Source organism: Haplochromis burtoni, unplaced genomic scaffold (genome assembly GCF_018398535.1).
Source record: "Haplochromis burtoni strain Fernald_Lab_line unplaced genomic scaffold, NCSU_Asbu1 Contig_36, whole genome shotgun sequence".
Classification (NCBI taxonomy): Eukaryota; Metazoa; Chordata; class Actinopteri; order Cichliformes; family Cichlidae; genus Haplochromis; species Haplochromis burtoni.
In genome coordinates this window covers 592,837-607,042 of record NW_024582397.1, presented here as the reverse complement: position 1 = coordinate 607,042, position 14,206 = coordinate 592,837, and the positions used below count along the sequence as shown (strand labels likewise).

At 36.3% G+C, this 14,206-nt stretch overlaps 1 protein-coding gene across 2 annotated transcripts; it reads left to right on the top strand.

Moving 5' to 3' along the window:
• The first annotated feature begins 1,377 nt into the window (after nucleotides 1–1,377).
• On the top strand, nucleotides 1,378–13,942 carry postnb (periostin, osteoblast specific factor b). 2 transcript variants are annotated; one of them, XM_005926462.3, is made up of 21 exons: nucleotides 1,378–1,546; nucleotides 1,949–2,047; nucleotides 5,041–5,105; nucleotides 5,305–5,462; nucleotides 5,541–5,705; nucleotides 5,785–5,931; nucleotides 6,128–6,269; nucleotides 7,033–7,245; nucleotides 7,377–7,511; nucleotides 8,170–8,318; nucleotides 8,463–8,599; nucleotides 8,789–8,919; nucleotides 9,027–9,157; nucleotides 9,474–9,576; nucleotides 9,673–9,740; nucleotides 9,958–10,003; nucleotides 10,909–11,085; nucleotides 11,159–11,206; nucleotides 11,522–11,596; nucleotides 11,689–11,727; nucleotides 12,689–13,942. In XM_005926462.3, exons 1-21 carry the CDS (start codon nucleotides 1,428–1,430, stop codon nucleotides 12,715–12,717), a joined length of 2,376 nt encoding a protein of 791 aa, XP_005926524.1. In that variant the 5' UTR covers nucleotides 1,378–1,427; the 3' UTR covers nucleotides 12,718–13,942. The 2 variants fall into 2 exon arrangements, with proteins under 2 accessions (XP_005926524.1, XP_014190392.1); XM_014334906.2 differs by lacking the exon at nucleotides 11,689–11,727.
• Nucleotides 13,943–14,206: the final 264 nt, after the last annotated feature.

Here is a 14,206-nt window from a genome sequence, read left to right as displayed (position 1 = left end):
GCCAAACAGAACTCTATAACTAAAACCTTTAGTTACGGTACAAATAACAATTACAATTCCAGAACTGTTGATATTTGCAAAGTGAAAACAAATAATGATCATTAACCAGCACCATGAGTCATTTAGCTTATTAATAGTCAAGAGAGCTGCAACTTTTGGAAATAAGAAAAGATGACATATACATTGCTTTCATATGCTTAGCACATGGGTTCCTGCTGTTCATCTTCAAGATACAGCCTGTTATCATTTCCTTGTAACAGTTGTGGGATTTTACATTTTCCACATCTGAGACATTTCCCAGACAATCGTTTCCTGTGCTCTGTTATATATGTGAAGTTGTTTTTAAGACGCTTCTGTTAACATGCCAGTGGGAGTTTCCTGTTGTCCTGTTACTACTTGTGTTACAGCACTTAAGTGTTGCCTCGAGACTCCATTCTTTGTAGCCTTAAAAAATACCACGGCTCCACTATGAAAACATCTGACAAGTGAATAGTAGGTGCAAAGACCTGAAAACAAGAGCTGAACTTTAAAGACTACAAAAATAGTTTTCTGCTAAACAGGAAGATACTTTCAGATACTTCTGTATCTCAATATTTACTCCTCCTCGAATGTAAAAGTAATCATTGGCAATATTATCCATGTCCAACAGCACTGTGAGCCTCGGTGCTTGTACTCCCACAGCCACAAGGTGGAGCAAATAGCATTCTGAAAGATTTACACAATCCTAGTTCTGGAATTTGTTCAGAGCAGAGATTATGTAATGTCCCTTTGTTTGTAGTCCAAATAAAGGACACTTTTATAGGCAAAATACATTTGAACTATTCATCCCAAGTATCCGATCTGTTCAATATCTATATCTATCATGCATCACTCAGCTTCAAAGCACTAGACACAAACTGAAATATTTTGCATCTGTGCACTGAGAATGTGTGCTGAGCCTTCAAATCTTCGTTTGAATCAGTGTGCAGATGCAATACAACACAACAGATTTTTGGATACAACTTTTTCCATAAAGTGAAAGCATAAACTCATAAAGGGACTTTTAGAATCACTCTTATATGGCTAAAACATGTTTATGGAAATTATTTTGTGGCAAATGTGCACATTCAAATTTAGACAAGGAATCAAAAAGGTTAATTTGAAAAAATGGTAAAACTGCTAACAATCAAAAATTGTCTCGCTATTTTAAAAATGCTTTTCCTCGATCAGTTAATATAGAAAAAAAGATTGCAATCCTTGATTATAAATGGTAAAGCCCAGTGTATGTTTTAAGTCATATGGGGGTTTTTTTAAGTGCTGGGTGGTCCATGCATGTACAAAAAAAATTGCCATCCTCCTAGGGTGGGTGAGACTTGTGGAATATAAACTCCTGCTCTCCGTCTGCTCCCACTACTCTGGGTCTGGGTGGGCTAGCGAAGGAATCAGGGATGAAGCTCCTTTTTGTGGTTGCCTGTGCACTTTTTGTGCTCTGTACATTTGATAATGCTGACTCCTCAGCTTATGACAAAATTGTTGCCCACAGCAGGATCAGAGCCAGAAAAGAAGGGTAAGCTCATCTATATATATTGTTTTGCTCTTTTTTGTGCATGCATGAACATTGAACAGTTGTTATCGTTTTTGCACATTTGTATACTGTACAACTCTATAAGTTCCAACTATTTCAACAATATTAATTGTGTATTGTTTTTGAAGGGTATCTAAAATCTTGCATTTCACTTAGGACATGTTTAATCCAGCATGTGTCGTTATCACTATTCATATTTAACTGTCTGGCTTCAAAAGCAGCAGTAGTATTTGCCAAATAATTATTCATGCTTGACGGCCTGATGTCTTATCCATCTGGGCTGTTAAATAATCCTTTATACGTGAATAATTTCATAGATTCCTACTGATGTTTTACTTGCTGACTAATTCTTCATCACATTTTTTGGTATAAATTCTCATTTAGACCCAATGTCTGCGCCCTCCAGCAAGTCATGGGAACCAAGAAGAAATACTTTAGCACTTGCCGTAACTGGTACAGAGGGTCCATCTGTGGAAAGAAAGCGTGAGTGCTTGTTTTGTGTATCCAACAGGAAAAACTGTACCTCCAGTTCAAACAAATACATTCACTCAGCAGTTATGTGGGCTTACTGTTCTCTTTATTTTCTTTTCCCATTTCTTCTACTCCACCCCCACCCCACTCCCTCACCCCACCCCCTCCAACATGCGCACGCAAACACATACACACACACACATACATCACCCCCTGCCCTCATTTTTCATGGAAACTCGGATGTTTCCACAGAGATAGACATCTGTTATCTTACTTTGAATTACATTACCACTTAAAATGAAAAACACATTTATAGATCCAGCCTTTAAACTCTTTCTTTAGAAAACAGTCCAGTTTGATCCTATAAACTAAAAGTTAGGGTTCTCATAACTTGAGCAGTCGGTTGATGTTGGATGCCACAGTGGTGAACCACTGATTCCAGGATATGATGTGGCTGCAAAATGTTGACTGTATTCTTGAATGGAAAAGCGTTTAGCTCAGCCATTATAAGAAACCTCTTTATTGGTTTTATTCCAGCAATCTCAGCAGTTTTAGTTTAAACATGAATCAAGTTTGTGGCTATTAACAGACCCTTTTACTCTTTTTCTTCCTGTCACACACATATACATACATACAGCACTCACACTGAGTTTGCCCTCAGCGCTTGACTGAGTCATGCTTTGCACTCTAAATAGGCTCAGTTCTTCATGATGAATACCCTCTGCTCACTGAAATCGGCAAATGATAAGGTTGAAAACAGTCAAAATATTGTGTTTTAGCGGAAGTCTGACAAGAAACTATATAATCAATGAAAAGTTGGATGGGCTAAAGCTGCAGTTAAAGCTGACTGATTTACTCATTTAAACCTGTTACAGTCTTCTAAATTAAATAAGTCAACTTCAGTTTAGAGTTAGACTTTTCTCCCATAGAAGAGAACTAGATAATCTGGTCGAATATAAATAAATCGAGCTTCTTCTTTTTTTAAAGTACGAGTTACATGATTGAGGAGGCCAAGTCTCCTGGATCCATTAACTGCATCCGATTTTATTACCTTCTCCAACCAAGCCTGTTGCTCCTCCCATCATTCCTCCTACCCTGTCTTCCATAAATCCCCCAGATGTTAGTAGTCCTCCAGCATTAGAGCAAAACATTTATGTCAGTTATAACTTTCAGAAGTGCTTTATTAAAACTGCAAAATGATTTTGTTTACCAGCTCTAAATTTTGCTTGTAGGTGAGAACATGTGCGTTTTAAGCTAAAATGTCACCAGTGCCTTTTGTGATCATTTGAAGAACTTAAGGGTAACTAGCTCACCAAGATAATCAAAGACAGTGAGACCTGAATAGAACTTTTCCATTTATGGCAGTTGGTGCTCAGCCTAACTTTATCTAGCCAGTCAAAGTGTTTGTCTTCACCCTCTGAGAGAATATTCTCTGCCAGAGCAGGTCTGCCTCTAAAGAAGCTTTATATTAACAAACCTTCAGAATCCAGGCTAAAAAGATTTTGGTGGGTTTAATTGAAATTACGCTTCATGGACGATACAAAACGACAAAGTTTTGTGTCGTCCATGAAGTACTTACAGTACTTTTGAAGAGATGCTGATAAATCAAAAGTTTCCAATTCCGTAGCCAGACACATTTCCACAGTGTGGGAAAGCAATGTTACGAGGGTTTTGCTGACTCTGCCTCAATGGGGCTCTTGTGATCTCATCCCAATCCCTGCAACTCTGATGCAGACCAAGAAGCATTGGTCTGTTGGCTGAAACATAATAATCAGATAAGAGCAACAGTAAAGTAAAGTCCAGACTATAAATCATCATCTTACATGCAATTCATCTTGTCACCACGTTGTATAATGTTTCTCACATGTATCCCTTAAAAGCCATAAAACTTGTGTAAATTCAGTCTTTATTGTCTAAACTTGCCTAAACTGTTCTAAACTATTAATGGCAGATTTGACATGCATTTGTCACAGGAATACCTTTGATAGAAATGAACTGCTAAACTTTTGTACTTTAACATCCTTTTTCCTTTAGTTTATTTTTCTTGTATTTGGAATCGGTATATGCATTGCCAAAAGCAATATTACTTGTTACTATAAACTAACTGCCATGACTTGGAAAAGAAGCAGTTTTCCTACTGTTAGTGTTTATTTTTTTCTGACAATTAAAACTGGGCAGTTTACCTCAATAATCTCCCCTGCCAACTCTTGGTGCATATGGCATTGTTTATTCCTCATAGCTATGTCTCTGATGTTTTCATCATCTTGGGAGTCTTTTTACTGTTGAATACTCATTAGGTATTTGCGGTAAAGTAGATATATTCAAATGTCCAGTTTTCCCACAGGAAGAGATAATCCTATAGCTTCAGCATGGTCGAACCTGCTGATGTAAGACATTTTTATGTTGTGCAGCTGCACTTTGAATTTTACTGGTCTTTTCAGGCTATGATCTCAGGCATTTTGGAGAACATGCCGCTGCTCTTCATATGTGTGTCCAACAGCAAATAAAAATGTGTCAAAACATAAATCAAAATGACTATTCTCTCAGTATAAAAGTCTGTTTCAAAAACGTGTATGCTGGCGTCCAGATTAGCTAAACTAAGTCCATCAAATCCATTTTTTATGTTAACCAACATTTTGTAAACTCAGATATAATTACTGATCAGACTTTCAAGACAGACATCTTAATATAAATGTCACATAGAGTTCAGACTAATTCTGTAGCTTAAAAGAGGAGGCCTTGGTGATATAAATCTACTACTGTAATGCTAGCATGAACACAATTAGGTTTTGGCAAAAGCCTTTGGATCACATGGTCTGTTTGGGTAATGCAGAGAATAATGGGTTACATCTGGAAACACTGAAGAAAACAGAAAATCACAGAATGATGATTCAACTAAAAACATAGCAGCAAGAAAAAATACTTTCTTGCATGTATTATTATGACTGGTATCTCAAACGTATGTGCAAATCCATATTTTTGATGTGTGTATTTTTTTCCTGCAGGACTGTGATTTATGAGTGCTGCCCAGGGTATATGAAAATGGATGGCATGCTTGGCTGCCCTGCAGGTATGGCCTGTACTGTTTTGTAGAACAGTTGTAGAACAGCTGTGTTTTAGCTTTGAGATCAGACCAAATAAACTAGAAGCAAGTGCCACAGCATATTGTTGACACGTTTTTTTCCAATCGATCAGTTCAAAGATTGTGTCTTATTTCTGTTTTCAAAAACAACGCTCGACCCTTATTGTGATTTTTTTTTCTTTCTTAGTTGCCCCGATTGACCACGTGTATGGCAGTTTGTCTATAGTGAAGGCCTCATCAACCCAAAACTACGCTGACATTTCCAAGCTAAGACCTGAGATTGAGGGACCAGGATCTTTCACCTTCTTTGCTCCCAGCAATGAGGCTTGGGATAATTTGGATACGGTGAGTCAGTACAAAACAAAAAGCTCTGGAAGATCTCCGTCTTTGAGATTTTAACAACTCATTTTTTTCATCTAACAGACAGTGAGGGAAGCGCTGGTCAGCAACGTCAATATTGAACTATACAACGCTCTTCATTATCATATGGTCAACAAGCGCCTCCTGACCAAAGACTTAAAGAATGGAATAAAAGTCACCTCCATGTACAACGACCTTGATCTCCATATTAACCATTACTCCAATGGGGTGTGTACTCAGTGTTATTTTAACATGTTACATTAACCATTTGTCAGGGGTATTACACTGAAACAGATGTCGTGTACAGATAGTGACTGTGAACTGCGCCAGGATCATCTACGCCAACCAGATCGCCACAAATGGAGTCGTGCATGTCATCGACCGCGTCATCAGTACTATTGGAAACACTATTCAAGATGTCATTGAAGTTAACGATGACTTGACAACCCTGAGTGTGAGTACAAGCTTTGGTAGGAGAAAAATGATTAACAACTAAAACTGCAAACCCTGCTGTTAAAGACTTATTGATGTAATACAAGACACTTACAATTACTATTATACAATTATAATGTGAATATTTTCTTTGTATGCTGCTTTGCAGTATAATGAAGTTCACTAAATATAATATTGATGGTGAAATAATCTTCTAGGATCTATTTCAAAATTCTGAGCTTTTGGAGAAACTGGGTCAGCCAGGACATTACACTCTTTTTGCCCCGACCAATGAAGCCTTTGAGCAGCTCGGCGTCGATGTACTGGAAAGAATTCAGAGTGACAAGCAGGCCCTCAAAGGTAAATCAGACTTCTTCAAAGGCTTATTTTTAGTGTTAAGTTAATTGTAGCAGAACGATGTTTACTGATGGAAGTACTGGAAAAGAAATGTAGTGGTTGCTGGGATTATGGTTGCGCATTGAGCTTCTTCCAATTCAAAACAGATGAAGCCACAATAGATCTGGAGCTTATTTAGCTTTGAAAACTAACTTGAACCAAAAAAAAAAAACTTTCTTCTTTCAAGCCAAGCATTAAATTGTGAGTTTGGAAACATATGATGTAACACATAATTTGACATTTTTATGGCCTTTTTTTTTACTGCTATATGTATCTTCATAAAATATACTCGTATAATTATCAGTAATATTTGTTGTTGTTTAAAGTGTTGAGATATACATTGTGATTTCTTAAAGAATCAGAATTTCTAAAAGGCTTTCAAGGTAATTATCAATCTAAGCACCAAGAGATGGTAAAAAGTTGTACTTCATCTGTATTTCCTCATGTATATTTGCTGTGCCGTGCTCAGATCAGAACAGTTCCCCACACTAGAGGACCACTGGGATCTAAAGGATATGCAGGTTTCTTGGATATAACCTCCTTGACTTTGGTATAACAAAGGAAAAAACATTAATGTCCCAGTGTATCAGACAAACATCTACTTACACAACTAAATCATATATTAACTCAAATATTTTATTTATTTATTTATTTATTTATTTATTTATTTATTTATTTATTTATTTATTTATTTATTTATTTATTTATTTATTTATTGTTGTTTCAGCTCTTCTGTCTTTCCACCTTCTGGACTCAATCCAGTGCTCTGAGGGTATCCTGGCTGGCACCTCTTATGAGACACTGGAGGGCAACAACATTGAAATTGGCTGTGATGGCGAAAGCTTGACAGTCAATGGCATTAAAATGGTGCGTCAGAAGGACATTGTCACCACCAATGGTGTCATCCACATTATTGACAAAGCACTTGTTCCAGACTCAGGTTAGAGCACCTCTTTGCTTCCTATTCAGGCATGCCTTGTTTATTACACAATATGTATATCGAAGAATATGTAAATATTTTTTCAATGGTTCATATTCTAAAACCGTCAGGATTTCCTTTACCTCTTTAAGCTAAGCAGGTAATGGAACTGTTGGGAAGTTCCCAGTCAACCTTCAGTGACATGGTGTCTGAGCTGGGCCTTTCTAGTGGCATGAGATCAGATGCAGAGTACACTTTACTGGCTCCATTCAACAGTGTCTTTAGTGGTGAGTCATATACTCCTCATTATACCGCTTGCACTTCCTCTCTTATCCACTCAGCAGGTGGCAATGTCGATTTTTTAAAAATGCTTCAGGGAATTCATGCAAAATCTTAATGTCATATGTGGAAAAAGTAGCCGCTATGCTTCTCATGTTTTAAGAAACAATTAATTGTAGTCAGCTAGGGAAAAATTGTATCTTATTTATATTGATAATCTTTTGTCAGTGGATGTAAAGAATTCCACAATAAGAAAATCTAAAAGTGACTGTTATCAATTAATGTTGTCACATTTATTCTGTGCATTTATCTATTTATTGTCTATCTTGACATAAGACACGTCCAAGAAAATCAGGAAAACTGTGACAGATGATGATGTTTCTTGCTCAATCCATAAACTTTCCCTCTGTCTGTCTGTGAACATGGACCTACAGAGCATTTATCGTCATTTGTAGGACACTATTTGTGGTTTATCTGCAGAACTGCCAGGTCAATGAGTACAGAGTCGACTTTGGTCAAAATATGTCTGTTACTGCGTTAGGGTAATGGTAGTCAAAGTAGTAAGAATACAGTTTTTTGAAGCCAGTGCTTTAAATGTAAATGTATTTTTTTCCTGGTGTAATTAATTTTAAATGAGAATCATAAAACTGTTTCTTTCCTCTGCAGATGAAATAATGTCCATGGATCAGGACTTACTCAAAATTATCCTGGAGAACCACATCTTGAAGAATAAGATTGTTCTGGGACAGCTGTACAATGGCCAGCAGCTGGAGACCATCGGAGGGAAACTTCTTCGGGTCTTCATCTATCGTTCAGTGAGTACTCTTCTCTAAAGATTTGCCCAGTAGTTATAGCTGGAGGCCATTAAAGACTTGTTATAGGCAATAGCCTCAATCAATCTTCAAATCTTTGAGATTTCAAGTTTATTCTCTTTTATTCAACTTGTTTCACATCTGCAGGCTGTGTGCATCGAGAATTCCTGCCTGATACGAGGCAGTAAAGAAGGAAGCAATGGGGCCCTTCATCTCATGAGGACTCTGTTGAAACCTGCAGAAAAAACTATGTACGAGATTCTGACAGAAAACGGAGGGTTCAAGTAAGTACAATGGTAATATAAATGGACTGTGGTCTTAAAAACCAGTATAATACTCAAACCACATCTTGACAATCATTACATTAAATCCACATGGCACATATGGGAATGGGAAAGTGCTGTTGCTGCAATATGTCATCCCTTAGAGGCGTCTACAACAGCCAAGTTACAGTTTTCTTCTCTGCTCTTTAGGATCTTTTTGTCTCTGATGGAAGCTGCTGGCTTGACTGACGTGCTTCGACAGGAGGGAGGCTTTACTCTGTTTGCCCCAAGCGACAAGGCTTTTGCAGGTTTAAGTGAAAGAGACATGGCTGTGTTGAAGAGTAAGTTTACAAGACATTTTTGTCTATTTATTTGTTGGGCAGTAAAAGACTAGTTAGAAATGCAAAATACAATAATAGCTTATTTGTGTGTCTTTGCTTTATTTCAGAGGACATAAATGCACTCAGAACCATCCTTCTGTATCACATCAATAATGGTATCTTCATTGGCGGTGGTTTGGAGCCTGGGGTGACAAACCTTCTCAAGTCCCTCCAGGGCAGCAACCTTAAAATTGTAGTTGTAGGTATTTTGTGCATCCAGATGGAAACTATATATCTTAATCTATTAAACCTTATACTTCAGATAAATCCCTTTTTTTTCTTTTTCTTTTTTAAATTTAATCGTAAAGAGTTAAGTATTCAGTAAAACTGTTTTATATGGTAGTGTTCATGAATATTGTCTGATTAAAAGTCACTTTGAAACTCAGTGACTCCAGTAAGCTAATGATATTTAATGTGGGACAGAGATTATTCTTCATATTTTAGTATGTGGTTTCATTCACACCCAACACTTTGTGGTTTTCTTGTCTGTAACTGTTTGAAATGGTTGTCCTCAGGCAAACAACACTGTGAAGGTTAATTCTGTTGAAGTCCCTGAGGCTGATATGATGGCCACAAATGGAGTCATTCACTTTGTCAACAAGCTGTTGTATCCTGAAGGTAAAACTTTCATCCAGTTATTGTCTTATAAATCTGCCAAGAAACGTGATAATTGTAAATACCTAATTGCGGTCAACGCCCTGTGCTGTCTTGTAGAAATCCCTATTGGATCCCAGGAACTCCAGATGGTTCTGACGAAGCTCATCTCTTACATTCAATTTAAGGTTAATTTGTTTTTTGTTTTTAAAGTTCCCGAGATGTTGGGTTGGGTCTAGAACATACAATGAAGATTATGCTAGTGGTTATTTTAGTAAAATGGTTCTGATTGAACATTATTGTTGTTAATTATTTATATTTTTCAGCTGAGCTGAGCAATTATATGCTTTATTATGCAGCATAGACATTTAATATGCTTTAACAATTGTATTTACTTTTTTACAGTACATTTCTGGATTCAGATATCAGGAAATTCCCCTTACATTTTTGAGTAAGTAGTTTGCATGTTTCACTGTCATTAATAACTCTGTATTTCCTGTTGTTATTATAGAGGACTGTCACTTGTGTCATTCAGGAAAGTACAGTAATGGTGATTAAAGAATATCAACATCATTTGATTCCTAATCAGTGAAGTATGACCAGTTATATTTAATAAAACTGTTGCAAGCACAAAACTGAGGAATTTCAAAAGACCAGTGGAAAAAAATAAAAACAATATATTCCTCATCTAATGACAACCGTAATATTTGATTATGACTGCTGATCTAGCTACCACATTCTGCTAACTGTTCAATGCCCCATCCTGAGGCACTCACACAATACCTGTCAATGCCTGAGAAGAAAAAAAAACATTAGGCAGTTAGCTAAGATTAGCATTCATTAATCCATTGACATTTCTTCTTTCCACTTGCCATAAATTGTTTGGTATCACTCCATTTCCATTAAGGTAGTCAAGATGGTGAACAGTGAGGGCAGGGAGGGTACAGTGTACATTAAAAACGGGAAATGGGAATCTTTATGAGATTACCAACCAGGAATTCACAGTGCACTTTATGTAGCCAAACTTGTCAGTTTACATGCAGTCATGCACTGAAAGCTAGTTAATTACAAATTTTGAAACACAGTATTTAGATATCACTGACATAATAGTCACATGTATTTAAAATAAAGCTGTGCTAAAGCAAATCATAAAGCTGTAGAAAATTATAACACAATTGTATTAGTAGATATCCTTTGATTAGGAATCGCCTTTTTTTTCATGGAAATTTTTCACTGAAACTATTTTTTGTGTGTGTTGGCTGTACAGAAGTTGATCAGTATACAATGCTGTGCACTCTTGATTTCAGTGTAGTAAAACATGGCTTCTTTGCTTTTTTACACTTCCTGGGGTAAAAGAAGTGACAAGGGTCATTCAAAGGGAACCCATCAAAAAAACGGTTACCAGGGTGATTGAAAAGCAGAAACCCATCCAAAAGGTTACCAGGGTGATTGAAACGCAGAACCCCGTCCAAAAGGTTACCAGGGTGATTGAAAGGCAGAACCCCGTCCAAAAGGTTACCAGGGTTGTCTCTGGTAAGTATTTCTTAAGTGTAAAACACAATCATATGACTTGATATTAAGAACTCACAAATGTTGTTGTTTCCAGGGCCTCAATACTCAGTCAGCACTGGTACCAGCAACATTGATCTGGAAGGTCAGTGAAATGCTTTGGAAACTTAAAAATAAGGATTGTTTGTGTGATTATTAATTAATAATATTAATAAATTATTGTTAGATTTGATTTTAGATTAGATTAGAGCTCTCTGAATTTAGCTATCACAAATAAAATAATATAGAATATAATAAAGATAATTTATACACACATCATAGGTGACTTTTAAATACATATAATAGACTTTAAATCTTATTAAACAGTATTTAGTTAGAATTTATGTGTTATTACGCTTATCTGATATTTTTTGCCAAATATTCTAGCATCACTTTAAAGATACTTTCATTTTTCCATCAGGAGTCGATCTTTCAGAAGTTTCCACCATTGAAGCGAGCGATCTTGACACATCAAGGCTTACCAAAATAATCCAAAGTGAGTTTTTTTTTCCAAGTCTCTAGGAAGTGGAAAGCAGGAAAATAATTCATAAATAATGTGTGATTTGTGTGTTTGTTTTGCCTTTATAGAAGGCAGTTCCAGAGGAAATAATCCCAGAAGAGTTATAGGTAAAAAATAAAGAAAGAAAGAAGAAGAAGAAGGAAAAAGAAATAGAAAGAAAGACAGAAAGAAATGAGACCTGGAATTGTAATTAATGCAGCACAGTGTGAGATAGTTTAGACTGTCACTTTAAGACTTTGGCTTCAATTATGCTCCATTCTCTTCCTGTACCATATGTCCAACACATCCCTGCAATCACTTTGGTACCTACAGGAATAGCTTGACATTTTGGGAAATCTGCTTACACTACTCACTCTTTGTTGAGAGTTTGATAAGAAAACTGATAACACTCTCATTTATGGATTGAGAGGGCCAGCAGCCCATTAGCTTAGTTTAACACAGACAGAAGAGATGACTGGCAATCACACTGTAATGCCAAGAAAATATAGTCCTGCACAAAGCCTTCTGTAAAACCACGTGCTGTTTCAGAATACCGATTTTTTATAGATTAAACAGATGACAAATCATTAACTGGTGCTGGTACAGACCCAGGCTAGTTATTTCCGGGTTTGTGCTTAGTTAAGCCAGCTGCTATAGCTTCATTTTTGTCTTGTGCATACAGTAATGGTATCAGTCTTCTCATCTAACTTTCAACAAGAAAGATGCAAATACAATTCCCCAAAAATCAACATTCCTTTATTCCAGCTGCAGTCTCTTTGCTCATCTGCTGTCATGCTTGCTGCCACAATGCTCTCCTCAAAAGCTATGCAGAAATGTGTTGCTTCAGTGGCTGTTATACAACATTTTGTGAGACCCACATCCAGTCAGCATCCATCTGTATAGTTTCTGACACTATACACTTCCCAAGAGGGGAAGTCATCATCATCACTCCTGCTCCATGTGCTTGATGTTTCCATCTGGGCAGTGATGAGAGTTTGGATGCCAAACTTCAGCACAGTATATCTTTTAGACTTCGACAACAATCTAATCCACATGACTGACAAATATTTATTGTTCTCTTTTTTCCAGCTGGCGGCAGGAGGAGGGGAAGGGACTGAGCACAAGCCGATGAGAACACCTCCTGGCTAAAAGCCGAAAGAGACGTCGAACCCAGATTTTAAAGTTGGTGTTTTAATACAAGGGCTGTGCCTAAAATTCATACTGTAATAGGTATACCTGACAAAAAAAACTACTCTCATAAACACTTTAATGGTGCTTTGAATGTATATAAAGCAAGTTCACATGAATATTTCAGCATGATTTTAAATACACAGAAAGTCAAAGCAGCTATAGGATAGTCTGAATGCATTCATTCATTAGATTTACAATAAAATACTTCAATTTTGAGCTTCTCTATGACTTTGCTTAACGCAAAGAGGTTAAAAGCTGCCTGGAAAATTTCAAAATCTAAGCATGATAAAGATAAAAAAAAAAACAAAAAAAAACAAACATGTTTTCTGACTTTAACTGTATTTTTTTTCTCTGTATATTGTTTAAATTGTAATGTAAATTTGTCTCTCTCTCTATCATTTGGAATGATGTAGCTGAATGCTTTTGGCTTTGCCTTCTATTTTCCAAACATCTTCCAATAAAAAGCTTTTGTTGAGATAAATATGCCTGTTTGAACAGGGCATTAGTGGAGATTGTGTCATTTTGAAGTCTTTGCAAAATTTTTAAATGGTAAGTTTTGTTTCATTGAGATGTTAAAACTAAATTTGTGCTTGGAAAAAATTTCTTTACTCCACAAAAGTTTGACCATAAAATTAAAGTGAAAACAGTATACAAATAACATAACTTTTTTTTAAGTATGCTAATTCTGCTTTTGTTAGCCTGTTAAATGTTTAACATTATGATGGTCCTACTCAGAGAAAAATGTATAGCTTTGAAAATGTTTTGCCACTTGATATAGGATTTTATCTAGTGAGTAACTGCAAGCTTCTTTTGTTATTTTAATTTTATAATGTGCCAGCTGTTTTCAATGAGTGACATATCCAGACACAGGACCAACAGATTAGCACCTTTATTAGAGTCATGCTCCTCTATATGCTTGTATTATGGCAGTATGGGTAGCAGCATTTCTTCAACCAAAATTTGATTGTTGTTCAGCTTTAATGCTTTTCATACATTTTGGAAATGCTACTAAGCAGTGATTTCAAAAATATTTACACAAATTATGCCATAATGTAATGTACTCAATTATAGCCATTTGATGGCGTTTTTCACATTTGTGACTGTTGCTGACCCTTTGCCAAATTAACTTTATTAAATGTGAGATTGCCTGTGGATGTGTGCTTTATATTTACTTAACTTTTCCAGTATTTTTTCGAAAATATTTTGCTCACTATAAATTCATAGTAGTATTTTTTAGTTTAATAGTGACCTAAAAGAGGGTTTAAAAGAGTTGTAAAGTCAGTCCAACTCATTGAAAACAGAACTGTAGATACCAAAACCTATGAGTCATTCCTTTCAGTGGTTTAGCCATGCATCTGCCAGTTTAAACGGATCCAGGCAGTTTGGATTCTGTACAAAATAAACATCAAAATTGGT